The following is a 19,819-nucleotide window of genomic DNA, read 5'->3' as shown; positions in this document are numbered from 1 at the left end:
ATGTCTGCATAGGGGACACTGCTTGGTGCATCTCTTTGACTAGCTGTAGAAGAAAGAGACAACGTAGTTGTGAATGTCAGGGGAGGAGGGGGTGCCCACACTCAGTGGGGATGGATCAATAGACGCCTCTTTGTTACTGTTGGTCAATGAAGCAGAACCAGGACCTTGAACAGAAGCAGCGATAACTCTGGTGGCCACCTTGATCCAGGCAGAGGCTCATCAGAAGGCCCACTTAAGTCTTAGCTCTTGAGTTGTGGATAGAAGAGAGTTCTTGGGTATCTTTAGTGGTTGGTTGGTTGAGGTCCCAACACTGAAGGACGGGGTGGTCCATCTCAAGTTATAAGACCTCTCAATGGAGCCATTGCACAATCAGATCTTCCTGAAGTTGGTTTTCTGTCTCCAATCACCGGAATATTGTCATCTTTTGGTTGTATATTTCTTGCTCAGGCAACCAACGTGCTTTTTCTGCCCAGCAATAGCTCTTTCCTACAGTATGAGACTCGGCTGGTAACCACAGGCTCTTTGTAAAATAAAAACTTGATTTTTTAAAAAAATATCTTTTCAAAGTTTCCTCTCCATTTTTTATTTCTCTGTTTGCCTCTTAGAGCTTCCGCTCTTTCCCTCCCACTCCCAGTCTTGCAGACTCAGCTGCTTCTGCAAAGCCAGGTCTGTCTGCTCATAGAATCATTAAGAAACTCAACTTTCAGATGTAGGCCTTTCCATCCATTTCCAAGCTGAGCTTTAACCAACTGAATGGAGCAAGATTCACGTTGCTCTCACGTAACTGAAATCTTTCCTCACCCAGTTTTGGTTACAAATTCTCTTAGCTTCTATTGGTAATAGTTTTACCCAGAAAATATTTGTCAGTTTTTCTTCTTTAGCTTTTATTTTCTCTCTCCAGTGGTTGGCCAGCTCTGCCTTGCTTGATACATTCCATGGCTTGCTTTCTTTTCATTATTTTCGCTCCTACCCTGAGAATCAAGATGGCGTACAATCCATCTCATCCCCAATATACAAAAAAAGAGGATAGTCATTTAGCCTCTTCTTTTTAACAGAAAAATAATAGAATTATAAGCATATTTAAATAGAAGGAAAATAAGCTTTTCTTCTCAGAACTATAGACTTGGGAACTGGGGAGAAGGGATTTTAATAACCATGCTGAGGTTTCTGGATATTATGCCATAATCCAAGTATAGCATCTTTATTATGGAGCACTATAATTTTCTAGTTTAGCAATACATGTTTTTTTTTATTATAGTATTATGCTAAAAAGTAGAATTGGGTGTTTGGATCTCTTCAAATTTAGGTTAGCTTATAGTTTTATGATTGGCTCTGATTTTAACCTGAGTACGGACACACCCTCTTAATCTTGCACAGATAATGTTTATGCACTCACCCATATTCCTGGTCAGGAATGTATTCATCACATAGTCATCTTTTAAATACACATTTCAAAAAGTATTTTTCTTTTTAGAAGGCAGAATCCCTATCTATTCCCACCACCTCCCACAAAATAAAAGATATAATAAAATAATCAGGCCAAACATATTAAAACAGTCGCAGGAACATTTTTTGAAGGTCATCTTCACCTTACATACAGACAGGGAGTCAGTCCCTCCTATAACCCCAAAGACATGGAGCTCACATTGTATCATTCCTTCTTAAAAATTGGGCTATATATCTTTTTGTTCATGAATAACTGAGAGCCTACCTGAATTTGATGGAGAAATAATTCATAGGAATTTCCCTCCAGATGCAAAATGAATTTGCATTCCAAATTAGAACAGACGGCCTAGGATCTTCACTCCATGTTTCTTATATTCAGCAATATCTTATTAAGGCTTCCATAAATAGAGCTGGGGCTACAATTTGTCTTATCGGCTCAGAATCTGAACTCTGATGCCTATAGTTACTATTTCTACCCACTTTCCAAGATCATTCTCTCTTTTATTGCTCATGACAACCCTGATAGATAAGAATTTTCTTTCTCCCTCTTTACAGATAAGGAACTTGAATTTCTGGAGTGGATAAAGAACTTTCCTGGGGTCCTATAGCAAGTGAGGCCAATGAATACTCAAATCCAGGTCTTTTGAACCAAATTGAAGACTCCTTGCACTATATGGCTGCCACTGCCCCACTGCGTAACAGGAAAGGCACTGTTTGGTTTATTAAAATATTAATTACTTGAATTTGAACTCTAGGTTACCTTTAAAACTTTAAACATGTTAAGACCTCATCCATCTTCTGCACGTAAAATTGTTCGTCCCAACCGGACCCTGCAGGAAGGGCTGTGTGACTCAGTTGCCCGCAGTCCCAAGCATGGGGCAGGGCTGTGTTCCGGAGGTGCTCGCCAGGAACAACCCCTTGATAACCATGTCTGGCATCCAATTCTGAGTCTTGCATTAACACTCTTGAAGGCATGGGAAGGGGCGGGTGCTACGGTGGATCCTAGGAACACAAAATCCTGGTCCCAGCCTTCACAAAGCAGCCGCGTGATGGAGATCAGTTTTCTGTGAGATGGGCTCCCAGCACTATGGGATCCTAGGGTGGTCCCATCCACTCCTCACTCCTTTTCCCCTGGCCCTTCTCCAGCAGATCCCTGCCTGCCTGGATAGGAGCCACAGTCAAGACTGGGGCCAGTTTTATTTCCCAATTCTACTTGGGCAGCGGTTTACTCAAAAAATATTTTTCCAATATATTTATGCCAATAAAGATCTGATTTAGGATACTTCCACATATGAGTCACAGTAAAACCTAGTAGTCATAAAACCCCCCGAAAACTTAGAAGTGGCAAATAGTTTACAAGAAACACGTCCCACTTGGAAAGCAGCCACAAATACACTAAAAATTCAGCTATTTACACTTAAATTCTAGTTTTACGGTCTTTTGGAAAGCAGAGGTTCAGAATATCAAGCTTAAACAAGTAGGATCCAATTAAGGATTCTGCCACTAGATGGAGAAATTGCCCCAATCTAGCACATGCGCAGTTCTGGTTCACTGCTGGGAACACCAGCAGGAAAGATATTTACAAATGTCCTATCTTTCAAACTACCGTGACAACTCCACCTTACATTTACAAACTATAACTTTCTGTTAGTTCACTTTATGTACTTTTGCTTGAATCAGACAGATATCCCATATTAATCTTTATGACATCAGTAGGTCCTACATTCTGTCAATTCTCCATATTCAATGATTCAGTGTCGAGTATTTAAATCTCTTGAAAATCATTTAAAACCTTTTGCATTTTTTTGGCAATCAGCACTGAGTAAATATATGCAAATTTCACTTCCAGTTCTGCAACTGATTAGATAAAAAATATTAAAGTCCATAACAGATTGAAATGTTTCTTGGGGAAAAAAGTCTTTCCCACCAGTTAAAACAAACAGCAAAATCTCACCCAAAAAGAGGAGTTGTCTGATCAATAACTGGACCGACCAAATTTTGCATATTGCCTTTATTTTGCAGAAAATGCTTTCTGCTGATTGTCTTTGGCTACTTTGTCAAAAGAAAAATACAAACAGTTGTAGCTTTAACAATACAAAAGATTAGCTACCTGTGCTCAGAATAAACACATTCTAGTGGGCAGAGCAGGCAACCCCATTTCAACTAAAATCTGCTGTCCTCCACTCTGATACCAGCCCGTCCTTCACAGCTCAGCTCCAACTATGACACCTGCCACCAAGGGACCTGAAAATGACTCAAAAGCAACAAGGAAGAGGATTCAAAGTGTGCTCTTTATCTCACTAAAGTAAGACCAGGGGAGTTTACAAATTCTGAGGTGCGAAAGTCATCTATGCGCTCTATGAGAAACAAACAAAAAGTTTCTGGACCCTAGCAAATAATTTATATTGTCAATCATGGTGAATTAGGCCCACTGCCTTGCTGCCATAGTTGAATTCACCCACAACACATAAATGACTCAGGACGGCACAGCCACGGCAGACGATGGGCAAAGGGTGGTGCTGGTGGGACTCTGATGAATAACAGGACACGTATTCCTCCTCTTATTTTAAAGTGAGGTTAATAAGGCCTATTTCCTTTCCTTGACCCATGAAATTGCCACTTAGTACCTAGGAGATCAATCAAATCAACACTTGTTGCCACAACCAAGAAGTCCTTGTGTCTTCTAAGACACAGACCTTGATTCACATGGAAGGCGGCGACACAGGTGTCCATGAGGCTATGAGGCGAGCTTGGGCCGAGGCATCGTACTGGCTGTCAGGAATGTCTGTGGCCGTGGCGGTCCCTTCATACAGTGGGGATCCCGAGGAGGAAGGAGCCGAGACCGGGTGGGCGAGGGGTGCAGCGTGTGTGGGGGAACCTCGAAAGAACTGGGCTCCCAGCCCGTTGGACATCGCCGCCGTCTGGGCGCCTGGCGTGATGGTGCCGTTGCTCACAGACCACAGGCTGGGGTACTGACTGAAATGGAAAAACGGAAAAGCACGGACAAGTCAGAGACCTGGGGGAGGCCCCAGACCATCTGCAGGCGGGGAAAACAAACGCCAAATACTCCCATTCCTCGTAGCTGGGTTACAGGGCGTCTTTCCTACAAACAGCTCCTTTCCTCTGTGTTATTAAACCATACTCTGGGCCGCATAGAAGTTATTGTCATATCTATTAACAAGAAACAAAATGACTGGGAAGCTGATTAAAAAGGTTATTTACATACACGTATCTCCTGCTACAAAAGACTGGGCTAGCAGTTTTGCACCCTTGTTCAGAATCCAAAATACAGAATACACTGAATCAAACATTTCAGAGGATGGGCTTAAGCATCTGTGCCAGCTGCTCCTCCACCGCGGTGATTCTTATGATGGAGGCAACACCCTCCTAAAACAATAAGCTGTGAAAGACATTCTTTATAGTAACTCCCACATAGGCACCATTCCTGCACCTTGTCAAGACAAATGTTAGTGGCGCTGCAGAAAGAAATAGACCTGGGAATTAGACCCGGAAGCAAATCCCAATTCTGCCCTTAACTAGTCGAGTAACGTGACACTGGCCCGCGACTACTTTTGAGGCTGTTTCCCATTCGATGAAAGAAGGAGTTGGAAACAGCTATTAAATCCTCCAGTCTAAGAACATAGATTTGAACAATACTAAACCGTGTTAAAATCATTTTGAGAAAATTTCTTTTTCTCATAGAAGAATCCTATAAATGAATGAGACGTTACACTACATCGTGCTATTTTGTTTACCAAGTTATGCCCTGTATTTCAGTTGCGTTTGAACTTGCAAACAAGTCTGAGTTAAACGAGGTTACTATCCCCATTTTACGAGGAAAAGAAATGAGGCTCTGAGATGCCCAGTTGGAGGGGTACTGAAATCCTCAGGTCAGGGCCCCGTTCCCAGCTTGTAATCTGCAAGTCATCCTATTTATATGCAGGTTTCTAACTGAACTTGGAACCCTTGAAAAGTTTGCTGGTTTCTGCATTATTTGCTTTATTTTTAAGAGCAGACAATTAGATTCTTACTATAAAGGAACTGGCTCCTAGACAAAAAGAATTAAGATCTTAGGCATATTTTGATATTCTATATGCAATAAACTGCTTTGCTTTTTTTTTTAAAACATATTTTTTTTTTTAAAGATTTTATTTTTTTCCTTTTTCTCCCCAACGCCCCCCGGTACATAGTTGTGTATTCTTCGTTGTGGGTTCTTCTAGTTGTGGCATGTGGGACGCTGCCTCAGCGTGGTCTGATGAGCAGTGCCATGTCCGTGCCCAGGATTCGAACCAACGAAACACTGGGCCGCCTGCAGCGGAGCACGCGAACTTAACCACTCGGCCACAGGGCCAGCCCCTAAACTGCTTTGCTTTTGAAGTCAAGATAACTTGTCTAGAGACTCGCTCTGCTCTGAGCCAACGCCTGTGAAATAATTTAATGTCTTTGAGCTCATTTCCTCATTGGAAAATGAGCACTGACTACTAGCTTTGTTATTTTAGTTTCTTATTATAATAATCCTATGAAGAAATGTGATACTTTTACTGACAAGCTTGATTTCTGAAGCCAATCTCCCACTACACAATTTTCAAGTTAAGAATAAAATAGTCATCATTCTTTACTAGTTATCGGCATATATGTTAAGGCCACAGAAGGCCTATAGCCACAGAAAAGCCAACAAACTTATTACTCTAATAGCTCCTGTCAAAAAATGTTTTGGAAATGAAAAACATTCTTAAAACATATCTTTGAAATTCACCAACTGGCCCCTACAAAGCCTGTAAAGACAGGCTGAGGAGTATCTTTTTCTTGAAGAAAACGAGGTTCAGAGAATTTAAGAGACTTGTCCATTATATGACCTAGTAGATAACATAATCAGGATGGGGGCCCTGTTTCCCTTTGTTACTGCCGCCACCATGAGGGCGCCGCCGGTCCTCCCACAGAACAGATGAGCAGGAACTCACAGCAGTCACGTAACCTGGAATTGCCAGACACACCTGGCTAAGGGTAGAATTATAACTAAAAACTCGACCATCTGCAGGTAAAGGGCAGAATAAAGGCCAATGAATGAAAATGGCATGAAGTCACAGATACCCAGAGCTCCCAGGACAGTTTCCATCATTCCCCAGACATACTTTACCTAGAGCCAGCAGGTGGACCCGTGTTAGGACTCATGGGGAGCATGCTGGTATGAGCAGGCATTCCAAGGCTGGGCCAATTGTCATGGGATTGGAGCATGGATAAACATGCAGAGGAATTGTCGGAATAGGCTACGGGATATAAGAAAGTGTCATTATTAACGGGGTCTTCCAAGAGTGACAAAATGCGAAATGCTACCAACAACTGGAGCTACCCAACATAGAAAACAAAACGTGTGTGCATATTGAATACAGAAAATAATCCACTAGCCTGCTTAATTGGTCATCAAAGGCTAATATTTATTACCAAATGTATACATTTGAAAATATATTCCAGCAAACCCAGGCTTGCTCTTTATCATTAGACCAATAGCCACCACGTGGAAACAGAGCCCTACAATCACCTGACGGGGATGAATTATCTTTAAAAATAAAACTAAGGAGGTGGCCTGGTAGCATAGTGGTTAAGTTCGGGTGCTCTGCTTCAGCAGCCTGGGGTTCACAGATTCTGACTAATACACAGCTCATCAAGCCATGCTGTGGCGATGTCCCATATATAAAAAATAAAGGAAGATTGGCACAGATGTTAGCTCAGTAACAATCTTCCTCACACACAAAAAAGAGGAAGATGGGCCAAAGATGCTCGCTCAGGGCCAATCTTCCTCACCAAAAAAGTAAATAAAAATGTAACTTTAACCTGCCTTTTCCCAAAGGATTATTTCTTAAGAATTGAAGAGGCTTTAGAAACCATTACTCCAGGCAAAATTTAAAATGTGATCTTCTAACCTCTGAGTCTAGCCTCTGGCTGAAGAAGTGCCAACAACTATTTCCTTACCAAGCAAGCTCCTTTCATTCAAGTCAGCTTTAATGGCTTAATTGTTTTATGGTGTTCATTAGCTTTTTTCCCTCCTTTTGGAGCCAGACAAAACTAAGTCTGGGCATACCTGGTGTTAGAGAGAAGGAGTTAAAGGGATCTTGAGGGTGTAGCCCAGTGTTCATAACACGGCATCAGGATGACCCGAGGGCTTGCTCAAACAGGCTGCCGCCCCAACCCTGGAGCTTCTGAAGCAGCAGGTCTGGGCACCACACCTGGAGAATCACGCTTGGTGGATCCCTTGGAGAATCATACTTGAATCTAGTCAAGTTGGTCATTCTTGTGCCTGGCTGACCCAGCATCATCCCTTTACAGAGGTTCGTAAAATATCCACACCTGGGTCCCACCCCTAGAGATGGACCCACAGTCCTGGAGGAAAGAAGCTCGAGCAATCGCTGACGTTCATTCAGCACCGAAAGCCCCTGGTCTGGGCCTCCAGGTGGTCAAGCCAGCAGTGGCTGGACATGAAATGAAGGTTCCTCTTGAGCCTCTAAAGAACTGGGTTTGAGTGTGGGTTCTGGAAGAGGTTCTCCTATTCTGCCTTTGGAACCCCTGCAGAAGGCCTTTCCAGAGTGTGCTTCTGGCCACCCCAAACCCCTGGTCTGCACTTATGACTTACTTGGAGAGTTGTTGCGATGCGCGTAAGGGCTGGGGTAGGGGGACGGACGGTGGTTCCTCAGGGCGGGGTACCTTTCACAGCCGTGCGAGGCGGGAAGTGAGAGGGGGCCTCCAAACTGAGGGTGGGGGGTGGCTGGTGGACACAGGGTGCTGGTTCCAGGAATAAGCCACCCCCCTGCTGTGAGAAAAGAATGCTGAGTAACTGGCATTTGCATGACCTCGTGATTGACAGGACCGGCAAGTGGAGAGGAAGGAATTGTGGGTCTTTTCCTTGGGGGGTCCCTGATGAGGCAAGGATTCCTACTGCCTAACCGTGAGTACCCCATCCAAGTCCTAAGGCTTTGTGGCATCAGCTTCTTACAAGAGGCCACAGGTACCAAGTTTTCTCAGGGCACCTGAGAAAACCTGGGGGACCCCAGCCTCACCAACCCCAGCTGCTTCCTCAACCACTGTCATTCATGGGAACCCAGCCTCCAGAATCCACACCACCTCGCCACTCAATGGAAATGGGATTTTCCATTCCCCGAGGCAGGTCAGCTTTCAGCTCCTAAATGCTGAGCATGACCAAACGGTAAAAACAGACACACAGGGCTAGCCATGCAGCTTGTGTCCCTCTATCTTCCCCTTCACCTGGCTCCCACCGCCCACACAGTCCTACTGGGGACCTGTTGTCCTTGCCTTATGGGCACCCACTTTCTGCCTTTTTTCTGTTTTCGGCTCACATTCTTCCTGCAGTACTCATCAATCAGAAAATCGTTCCAACACTGTCCTGCCCTCCTCTAAAATTTCAAATTCTTCTTTATTATCGTTATTTTTCAGGCTATTAGTATTTTTTAATTCAGAAAAGCACATCTAGGGTGTTAACTACTCTGGCTCCAATTTCCAAACTACAAACAATTCTTCAGACAACATTTAAATGAGGGAAGGGTCCAGATCTGCCCCCAAGCCTGGGCCCCGTCACTTCCCAGAGTGACTGTTCATGGTCGCCTCTGCTGTGGCTGTCCATGAGCCACTTCAGTAGACTGTTACATGAGCCTAGAAGGATGACTTAAAAAATATGGGAGAGGACACAATTGATTGAGGAGTGTGCCATGCTGGTTCATCCAGCCTCTTGAAGTGACTAGCAAACACCATCTCTCTTAACAATGTCAATCATTTCAGACATTAAATGTGTGGAGGGCTGGACAAAGGAGTTTCTCCTGGTAGACGCCACCGTCTAGACCTGCATTGCTTGGCTCTGGTTCATGAAAATCCTAGAGGAAGCTGGACCTAAAGCAGACTTTCCCCATCTTATGAGCCACTGTTTCCACCAAAACCAGCATGAGTTGACGGGACACGCTCAGAACCAAAGTGGGCTAAGAGGAAAACCACATTTGTTCATAAGCATCTCTCCAAAGATGGTCCTTCAGCTTTCGGTCATTAACAAAAATAGGAATCATCTCAAAATGGATATAATGAGCTGCGTTCTCCTCTTGCCCAACACAGCAGTCACCCACCAAGGTATCAGCAATCCATCCCAGCCATGGGTGGAGCTGCGTCTGAGCCAAAGCAAAGAACCCAGGTAAATGCCGCCACCCCAGACTTCTCTGTCAAGAGCCTCATGGCTGGGTGAGAATCCACACCCCCTAGTTAGAGCAGAAGTTGAAGACCAGTAGTAACACAGCTTCAGCATCATGGGGCCATGTGCCTTGCACAGCAGAAGGGAGAATCTGCTCCCCAACCACACCCACAAACTCGCTCTCTGCTCCATCTCCAGCTTCTAGCTCTCAGCAGTCTAGTCCCAAAAAAAGGTACATTGGGGCAGAGCACAACAAACCGTACATTGGGAGTACCCAGATTGCTGGCTGTCTCCAGGTTCTTCCATCATATCTTTGTGATCACTTCTGTCAAAAAAGTATAGCAAATTGTCAAAAAGGAGAACACCCAGAAAATAGTACTTGCAGCAATATTTCATCTTTCCGCGTATTTCTTTGCCCAAAGGGTATAGTGTTAGAGTTCTCTCACCTTTCCTTTGCATCAAGGAAAGCTTTTGCAAATGGATTGTATTTAATTTTAAGAGCTGTGATCTGGAAAAAAAAAAAAAAAAGAAATGGAATTTACTAGCATGGTGCTCATTAACCAGAGGATTTCATTTGGCACCAAGAAACTGGGGAACACCAGTACCCCCTTTAAATATTCGAATATAATCAGACTTCTTTCCAGGCTGAAAATGGCTGAGTAATGGTAATATTTCATAAAGAATAGCTTATTTATGAGAAGTTTTCAAATGCCAGATTTTCTGAGTGGGATTCACAATAAATTTAACGTACCGCTGATAATATTCTGTGTGCATTAATCAAACAAACACGACCCAAAACATAAACTAGATCCGCTCAGGAAACAGTAGTCGGCTACTTCTAGTTGACGGTCAACACTGACAGCTTAACCAGCTCATCACAAAATGTCGGGACTTTGCGGTTGGATCCAGTTGTAGATTTACAGGCACCTAAACCGTATTCTGAATCTAGCTGATTGTTCACACTGCACAGGTCTGGAGGGTTGCCCCCCACCTTTTCGGGAAATTAAGGAGATGCCCCTCTCTCACTCAAGTCTTGCTCTCAAGAGATTCTCCTCGTCTTTCACCTACATGTTTCCTTCATCTTTCCAGTTTGAGCATTTAGTTGACGCTTCTAGTTTTAGACACCGTCACAGAGAATTACAGGGGAAAAACATGCTTGAATGAGGACTGACTTTAAACTCTTCTCCCCTCCATCCCCATCTTATAGTTATGGTAAGTTATTTGAAAAGGCATTAAATATGGGTCTAAAGTACACTAACCACACATGACCTGCAAGGATGCTCCCTCTCCCTGCGTCCCTCTCACCTCCTCATTCTGATAAGCCGTCACAGCGATGAACTGGGTCTCCGGGAAGCAATGGCTGGTGATCATGCGCTGCGGACCCCCAACTCTCACTATGTGGATTCGAGGCTCATACTTATGTAAGGAGTTCAACATGATCTGAGGGAGACAGAAACACGAGAGCCGTGACCATCACCATCCTACCACCGTGAAGACCACAAAACGTCCATTTGTCCTGCTGTTGAGAAGAAAAATACATCCAAGATGCAGAATATCCTGCAGCTCACGAGAGGGTGTCCTTACCATCCAAGCTGGTGGGTTTCCCTTCAAGGTGCTGCTTCCCACAAGGAGTATGGGAAAAGGGATGTGGGATGCAACCCACCATTAAAGACAGGGAATGCCCATCATGAAATCCTTCGAAATTCTAGTCTGAGGCTGCCACCAGGGCTACAGACATCTTTAAATGCCTCAGCTGGGTTGCAGCTTCCTGGCACACGGGGTCTCCCAGTAACAATCCCCAAAGAAAGAATGTTCTTTAGAAAAGGACAAATGTACAAGTTTGTTCAGACTTCAAGCAGTAAATATTGTGACACTTGTATAGATTTAAAGTGACTGTTTTATCATCAAGGCTGATATTTTCTGTACCCCTAGAAAAGTTCAGGGCTAGAACGCGGAGGTGCCCCAAAGTTTGAGACGTGCCTGAGTCTTCAAAGGTTGAGGCTTTGCGCCCTCTCCCGGCTCTCCATTATCAGTTTACCATAAACTGACACTGTGGACCTATTGGAGGAAGGCTGTGGCTGTCTCTTCAGGGCAGATGTCGCCTTCCGTGCAAGCAGCGTCCCTTCCAACATCCGCCACGCGGAACGCGTCCCGGTTCGCGCCGTCCCCGCCCTCCGTGGCCCCCATCACACCTACCTGGCCCCCTCCGTTGAGTTTGTTGGTGAGCTTGACTTTGCTGAAGGACACCGGCGCCTTCATCCAGTGCGCCCCGAAGTTGGGGGAGTCCGGGTGGATGTAGACACAGCTGGGCGCCTGCGGCTCGGGCTTGCCCCCCGGCACCCACTCCCCGTTCACGTACTTCCAGCGGTGGTTGTCGGCTGCCACGAAGTCCAGCAGGAAGGAGTACATGGCGTTGGGGTCCAGGCCAGACACGTTCACCTTCAGGACAGGGAACATCCTCCTGGAAAGGAAGGAGCGCAGCAGGAGGACTCCGGACAGGACCCGTTAGACCCAAGGCAGAAAGTTTGGGACAGAGGCGTCTGTCATTTTGCACCAAAGAGGAGCCCCATCGGGAACTCCCAAGCTCCCCTCTTCCCAGAGCCCCCCTAGGTCCCCAGCCTTCCTCCACACTATCCCCAGCTCCGGAGGCAGGGCCAGAGAGGCCCCGGGCAAGGGTTTTAGCACCCGGGCCACGCCGGGCGGGCAAGCGCGGGAGCGGGTCTGGAAGACTCCTCCAAGGAGCGCCTCCTCCCCAACCCTCCGCGAAGAAAACCCCAGAAGAGTTAGGGTCAGGGGCCACAAGGGTCTGTTCCGACCCCGAGCAGAAATGAGCAAAAAGACATCCACGAGGACAAAGTGTTCGACAGTAAGGAACTTTCCGGGCCCCGGCCCGCCGGAGCGCGTGGCGCACGCCGGGGCTCGGGTCGCGCACCTACCTGCCGTTCTTGGTGACGATCATCTCGTTGGTGAGCTGCTTGAAGCGCAGCCACAGCTCGCTCTCCTCCAGGCCCACGCGCAGCTCGCGCTCCGTGGGGTCGCCCTTCTCGCTGCCAGCCTGCAGCTCGCTCTCCACGGCGCTCAGCAGGTGGTCCACTCGGTACTGCAGGCTTTTCCCTGCGCCCTCCGTGCCAGGGGAGCTCATCCTCCCGCCCGCCCGCCCGGCCCCTCCCCACCGCCCCCGGGAGCCCCGACTCGCTACCCGAGAGCCACCTTCACCGCCGTCGGCGGCCGCTTTTCCAAGAAAAGGGGCTGCTCGGGCCAAGACCCGCGACGGCGCCCGGGTCCCAGCACAGACCCGGGAGGAGGGCGAGGACGGAGATCTGGGGGGGGGGGGGGCGGGGGAGAGGGGTGGGGGGAGGGTTATTCCACTTGAACTCCCTCCAGGCGCGACTAGAGTAGGTCTCTGCGGAGAGAAAATCGGTCCCCTCCCCATAAATAGAGCCGCGGCGGCCGCGGAGGGGGGCTCGGCGGATTGGGCCGCGCGCCCTTTGAAGTGCCAGGGCAGCTGCCCATTGGTGGCGCGCGGCCATATCAGACCCGGCCCTGCGGGCGGGGGAGGCCGGGGGCCAACAATGGGCTCCCGCGCCTGTTTCATGTAAATCCTGGGCCCCGGCCCAGCCCCTACACCTCCGCCCTCCCCCAAATGTTTGCACCTCCATCAAAGCGGCTGGGCGGGCCCGAGGGCCGGGAGGAGGTCGGGGGCGGGGCGGGGATGGAGGGGCCGGCGCCCGAGCTCGCCCCAGCCCGCACGTCCCCCAGGGGTTGCCGGGCCGCCCGCGACGCTGCCCACCACCCCCTCGCGGAGCCCTCTTCGCTCTCCAAGCGCATCCGCGAATCCGCAGGTGTGCCAACCTGGAGGGGCACCGCGGCGCTCACCTGCGCCCGGGCCCGCTGTCCACCGTCCCCCGCCAGAGACCAGCGCGCACAACCAGGCTGAAGGGCGCGCGCTGTCTGCCTCGCCAGGGTCGTGTTGGTCTCACTCCTCCGAAGGCGCAGCGCTCCACCGAGCAGGGTCCCCTCCCGATACGGTCCACGTCCCGCGGCGCTTCAGGTGGCTCCACTAACAGCCAAGACCGTGGATGAGCCCACCCCGGCGAGCCCCGTTCCCTGTGGCCTTCGCAAGCCTGGAAGGGAAGCCCCGCGCGCTCGCAGTCTGCCTTTGAGCGACACAGACGGAAGTCAACCAAACGACCCCTATTTGGAAGTTTTCTCGCTTCCCATACAAGAACAGGACTTTGTGGACGAGGGCTGCGCGTGCACTGACTGTGATGTGGGAGTTTGCTTGGCCTCTGTAGTCTGGTCTTTGTTTCTGCGGAGGGTGGGAGTGCGAGGGGGCTGCCCTGGGTGTTCTTCGGCGATCGAGGGTCGGGGTGCGCTTCCCCGTGGGGCCCGGCCCGGCCACCGTTGCCGGCGGTTTGGGATTCGGCCGGTTTATTACCTTTCTGTGAGCAGCTCGGCGAGGAGAGCGAAGGAAAGGTGACAATGAGCAGGAAATAGTTCAATAAGGTCTCTTTAAACAATAACATTCCTCCTAAAATGGGAGCCCGGGAGGGAGGGAGGAAGGAAGCAGGAGCTCCGTGTCTGAGCGCTGGCTGTGCGCCTCGGGACCCCTCGCGCGCCGCTCTCCCAAAGCGCGTGGTTCCAGCCTCGGTTTCCTGGTCTTCTTCCCACGTACCCCATCTCCGCGGCCTCTGGGAAAAGCCAGCGCGTCGGGTGGGGCACCCATTGAGAACAGCCCTGCGCCCTGGCAAGAGGGTTCTCCGGGCACAGCGTGAACTCTGCGCCCCGCGCTGACCCCTCCCTGCCCGGCGCCCGGCCGGGCTCGGCGGGGTCGGGAATTACGAGGGAAACCGCTCGAGGGACCTGGGCTGGGACGCGGAGGACCGCCCCGCCTCTGCCTTCCTGGGGCCTGCTCGGGAGAGGGCGCCTGCCGCCCCCCGGGGTGGGATGAGCTTGCTTCCCGGGCTGCCTGTCCGCCCCTCTCCAAACGGAGACCGAGGAGTCGGGGTCCCGGCGCACCTCGAGTCTGTCCCCGGTTGTCAGTTTCTTTTGTTGTCTAAGGTGCACGGAATGCCCAAGGAGCTCATCCAAGGAGAGGAAGTTCCTTCCGGAAAGAGGTACCAAAAGGATTTCATTTGCTTCTGGCACCCGGACCCTCCAGAGTCGCCTTCTACCTGGCTCTTCAGGCCACGCGATTTGGGTGCTTGTGTGTGGATGTGTGTGTCTGTTCCCTGAGAGAATAAAAATGTCTATAGCGTCTCCTCTGGGGCCTAAGAGGGCTCTAGTCTCCGCGCTCAGAATAAAGGGGCAAGGCGGGGTGAGGTGGAGGAAGAAGGGTGGGTCCCAGGCAGTGGAGGATCTCAGCGGACGCTCCTCCACCCCTAAGGCGGGAGCTCTCTTGGCGCTCACCACTTGGGGGTCGATTTTCCCAAAGTCCAGAAGAGCTGGGGGATACTGGCGTGTATACCAGCTGGCTCCAGGACTGTGGTTCTGATTTCAATTCAGCTCCACAAACAGGAGCAGGCCAGCCAAACACGACTAAAACCCCCGGAAGGAAAAAAAAATGTTAAATTTCAAACACGCTCAACGACGTTTCCACCCTCCAACGGCGAACGTCCCAAGCGTTCAAGAGCGAGATCCAGAGATCCGACCGCAGGAGTGGGGGGCGTTGGAGGCTGGAGGTTACCGACGGTGCCCTGGCTGGGGAGCATCTCTCGTCTTTCACGACCTGTTATTTTTCCTCTCAATTCTGGGCCTGATTTTCTGGATCTTTGTTACTTGGTTCTCAGGACGAGCATCTCCACTCTCTCGGCCTTTTCAATGAAGGTTGCAGTGCATGACAGTTTACAGCCAAAAACTTCCTCCAGCCCAGCTGTAAAGAATGTCCAGTTAATAACAGCGTGCTCCCTTGGGGGGAGGAGGGGCCGCGGCACTTCCAGCTGGTTATCTCCCAAGGTCCATGTCTGCTTGGGAAGCCCAGCCATTCAGGGAATAGAAGAAGGCCCGATGGCTGAGCCTCGGGGTACAACTAGTCCCCCCCTCCCCCCCCAGAATAATTTAGGAAACACTTTAAGAGAAATCACACACACACTCCTCAATTTCCAGAGAAGCAGTTTTCTCCAGGCCCAACACTTCTCAAGGAGCAAAGCCATTTGTCTTTTAGGAGCAGGGATCAACGATACCATAACAGGCTTGATCAAGGCCAGCTGGAGGGGACAGCATTGTGGGACCCTTACCAGGCACTCCAGTTTCTACTTCCTGGAAGAAAAAGTAAACTTCTTTTCTGATTATAAAATTCGTGCTTATTGTAGAATATATTACATATATCTCTATAGACACAATATGTGTTATGTGTATATATGTGAAAATAAAAACCTTAAGCTCTATTCGCTGTTCCGCATTTTCGGGGAGTTTCTCATCTTCTTTCTTCTTGTTCTTCTGCGAGTTCATCCTCTCATCCTGGTTAAGCAGACTTGCCAAAAGCATTCGCAAGTCCTAAATTTAAGACAACATATAAGGGGTGCTTCACAGCAAATCATTTCTGTCTCACAGTTGGCTTATTCGTCTTGCCCATCGAAAGAAACCCAGTGAATTTTGTCACGGTTTTTAAAGTTGCATAATATAATTCTTTAGACTCCTTAGCATTGGAAAACTTTTAAGGGCCATTGGGTTGTTTGGGGCATCTCTGGTTTATGGGAAAGAACAAAGCCATGTTTTTGAAGTCTGGTTCTGAACGCAGGGGCCCAACTCTGCACTGGGCCGGGCCATCACGGTGGCCTCAGGAGGAGAGCTACGAGCTGAGCTGCTTGATCTGTTCCCCCCTGAACTGCAGGGGAGGGTGTGGCCTTTGCACGAGTGGGGTTGGATGACTATCAGCTGAGTCATTTCTAGACCAAATCCATCCTCACTATACCCTCTGAGCCTTCAAGTTTTGTCATACATGACAGGGTACAGTCTCGTGACAGGCATTCTCACATTCAAAACAAACAAGCCTGTCGAGGCTGCATGTTTCGGGCTGTAACATTTCTCCTTAAGACGCCAGTGCAGCCCCCATGGATCCCCAGGCTGCAGAGGAGAGAAAGCTGTGGGCAGTGGATTAGGGTCCCTTACGTGGTCGGTAGCTTGAGTGCTTTCTGTCTGCATATTTAATTTTTCAGTCCTTGTAGTTCACAGGCTTCTTCATGTTGTGTTCCAGTGGGATCTGTTTTTCCTGATTTTGCTGGAACGCAGGCTGCCCTCAACCGTCTCTTCCGTAATGACTCGCACTGTGGTAGCAGGTTCGGCTGTTCTGTTTTTTCCTCTTGCCCATTCTCCTAGCCTGTTCTCAGTTTCTCCCGCCTTCTCCCCTTGTTTCACCTCTCCGACCTTCTGCCCCTATTAAGTGGCTTTTTAAGGTTTTTTCCACACCACTCTGTCAATTCGCCTCAGTGTCACTTTTGGTTTTTACGGCGTCCCATGCAGATTTTATTTCTCTGTTGAAGCTTCGGTTTTCTGGCAATCCTTATTTCCTCCACATCCCGGGTCATCTTCTCCCGATGCCTTCTATCTCAGCCTCCTTGCTCCTCAAGGCTCTGTTTCTGTTCCTTAAAGGTCATGGTTTTCTGTCTTACTGAGAAGGCCAGTTTTGTGAATTTATCTTCTGGTTCCTCTTGCTTATTATTTCCCAAGGCTGCATCTCCTCTGAGTCTTACGAAGCATCCCCTTTATCCTTTATCCCTTGGCCCCATGCTCTTTTCTTTTTCCACTTTCTCCTCTTAAATAGGGGCGATATCCCCAGCCTGGTCCCCGCCAGTGGCTCGCTCTCCATGGACCCGGCTGTGGTGAACGCCCTTGTCACAGCTACACTGTGAGACAGTAGATGGACATGTAGGGTCCGTATTAATCATCGTGAACCCACCCCTTAGCTCCCGGTGGAGACTCAACAGTCCCTATTGATGACCGAGTTGGCAAAATTGAAGTGCCACTGGCATTTGTCTTTAAGGAGGAGCAGGAGCCGCTGTTCTCCAAATCCCCCTGGACGCATGCCATGGGGCATTATAACGACAACACCAGACTGACATTAACCCTTAACATTTACTAAATGCAAAAACCACAGAAGCTAGAGCAATCTTTCTTTCCTTAGTCATGCACTCATTGATTCAAATAGTCAATTGCCTTGAAGACAATAAAGGACGGATTTTCTATGGAAGTTGTGTATAAAATGAGACCTAACAAATGAACAGAAATGAACTCTTCCAAGGAAACAACAAAGGTGAAGGGAATAGGGACATTGCTTTAGGCGAAAAATTACTCAAGAAATCATGACTGGGGACTCTACTCCATCATGTAATGATTATATGTAATACTGCTGGAACTTTCCTTTCTCCTTTCTCTATTCCTTAGTTTGGAAAACCCTATTTTGGCATTAAATGAAATCTGAAGTCCCAGATCAATTCTCTTGTAGAAAAGAATGTTGGAAATAAATGCAGGTGTACGTATGTATGTATCTACTCATGCTGGACCGGCTCTAATTGCCATAATCACTATTTAGCAGGAAAGCTCAACATCACGTCCAAAGTTGCCACAGGTTGTGATGTTGCTGTGATGGCATTGGGGCTGCAGGCTCAGAGCTCCAAGATTCTGGGTCCTGACATTTTCCCAGAGGAAGCAGAGACAGCTTGGGGATGTGGGGCCCTGGGGAGAGGGCAAAGATTCAGTCCAGGAGTGGAAGGGAGGCAGCTCTTTCTATGAAAAACCAAACGATGTGAGTATGGCTGGACTGGATGCAGAATGTGAGGACATGCAGGGACTGTGACAAGCTGAGGAAGACTAGTGCATCGGGGTCTTTATGTGCCTGATTCTGGAGCAAAGATGAGGACAACAACTAACAGAGAGTCAACTTTAAATGAAGGTTGAGACTCAAAAGGCACAACCACCTGTTTCATAAGAACAAGTGGGATGCTAAGACAAGAAGGCCAAGCCTGGCAGGAAATTTTACGGTGAGACAGATGTGCTAAGCGTGTGATACGGGAAGATGACAAAGGAGGGCAGAGCTCAGGCAGGTAGGTATAGGAGTGCTGCTCTGGGCAGACCTGGAAATGGAGGGATGTCAGCATCTTCAGGGACCGGCTGGGAAGAACTCTAGAAAAGGTCTGCGATATATCCTACAAGCTGGTGGGCCCCTTCAGAGGCTTCCTGTAGAAATTCCTGTAAATACTATAGACCAAGATAGGATTGAACAAAGGGGAAGAAAAGAGTGATGAGGCTGTAAGACTGAAAGAATATTAGGGAGGGGGCTAATCTGGGGGCAGGGAAAGGAGGGGAGACAAGGCAGAGCCCCTCTTGAGTAAAACCCTGCAGCAGGACGTGCTGGGAGCACTGGGGTGAGAGGAAGAGCTGGAGAGCGACAGACGGAAGGGCCTGCTGCAGCTGGGGGCTGGGCTCCTACGCCTCTGGTTGGAAAGACATGAGGGAGGAGCTAAGATATGTCTTCCTAAATATCAAGTACCAGACTGTTAGTAAAAATGAGACAAAGGGAGGGCTTCGCACATCCCTGAGAAAAGATCCCAGTCAATGGTTCCCGCCATGGGGACTTCTCAGCCATGGGGACTTTTCCAGCTGAAAAGAAGCCGCTGGGGAGGAGAACCCATTTGGAAATTAGGATTAGCACCTCCTACAGCCTCATTCAGGGCTTCCCGGGTACACCCTGTCCTGGGACACAGGAGACAGAGGAATTAGCATTCACAGAGGCCTATTATATGCAAGGAATGGAGCCTACTTATCATCTCGACATCAGCAGCCCTGCAAGGTGGTGACAGCCCCCCTTTTATATTCTGGCAACCAAGGCTCCAGGGCGAGTAAAAAACGGAGAAGCAACTGGGTTTCTGATTTGTCCTGTTTTAAACTGGTCCTGTTTCCACTAGACTAGGTTCAATATATGGCCTGCGGAAACAAACTTATTTTCTCCCTCCCACCCACCACCTTCACATAACTATTTATAAAATGAATCTGGCACATGCGTGTGTGTGTGTGTGTGTGTGTGTGTGTGTGTGTGTTTGGGGAGGGGGAACTGGTTGGCGGAAATACTTTTGAAATCTGAAAAAAGGTTTAGTGATATAAAGGATGGCAATATAACAGGAGCTGGAGAAGAAAAATCTCTTAATCCTTTAACTTGCAATCCAGTGGGAGATGCTGGTAACTACAGAGAAG

General features: G+C 48.6%; 1 protein-coding gene across 1 annotated transcript; it reads right to left on the bottom strand.

The window, feature by feature from the left end:
• Positions 1-4,148: 4,148 nt before the first annotated feature.
• TBXT (T-box transcription factor T) lies at positions 4,149-12,773 on the bottom strand. The gene is made up of 8 exons (XM_046670805.1): positions 12,568-12,773; positions 11,828-12,092; positions 10,937-11,071; positions 10,078-10,139; positions 9,895-9,956; positions 8,075-8,248; positions 6,584-6,713; positions 4,149-4,422 (listed from the first exon to the last, which is right to left on the bottom strand). Exons 1-8 carry the CDS (start codon positions 12,771-12,773, stop codon positions 4,149-4,151), a joined length of 1,308 nt encoding a protein of 435 aa, XP_046526761.1.
• Between the last annotated feature and the right edge of the window lie 7,046 nt (positions 12,774-19,819).

The sequence above is a fragment of the Equus quagga genome, chromosome 8 (assembly GCF_021613505.1).
Source record: "Equus quagga isolate Etosha38 chromosome 8, UCLA_HA_Equagga_1.0, whole genome shotgun sequence".
Taxonomy (NCBI): Eukaryota; Metazoa; Chordata; class Mammalia; order Perissodactyla; family Equidae; genus Equus; species Equus quagga.
This window is presented reverse-complemented; position numbering and strand designations above follow the sequence as displayed.

Bases quoted from the DNA above. Each gene is read 5' to 3' on its own strand.
- TBXT (XM_046670805.1), bottom strand. From the start codon at position 12,773: ATGAGCTCCCCTGGCACGGAGGGCGCAGGGAAAAGCCTGCAGTACCGA. The intron at 6,714-8,074 runs GTAAGTCATAAG...TATATCCCGTAG, and splicing joins GCATCGCAACAACTCTCCAA to CCTATTCCGACAATTCCTCT. The intron at 4,423-6,583 runs GTAAAGTATGTC...TTTCCATTTCAG, and splicing joins GGTCCACCTGCTGGCTCTAG to TCAGTACCCCAGCCTGTGGT.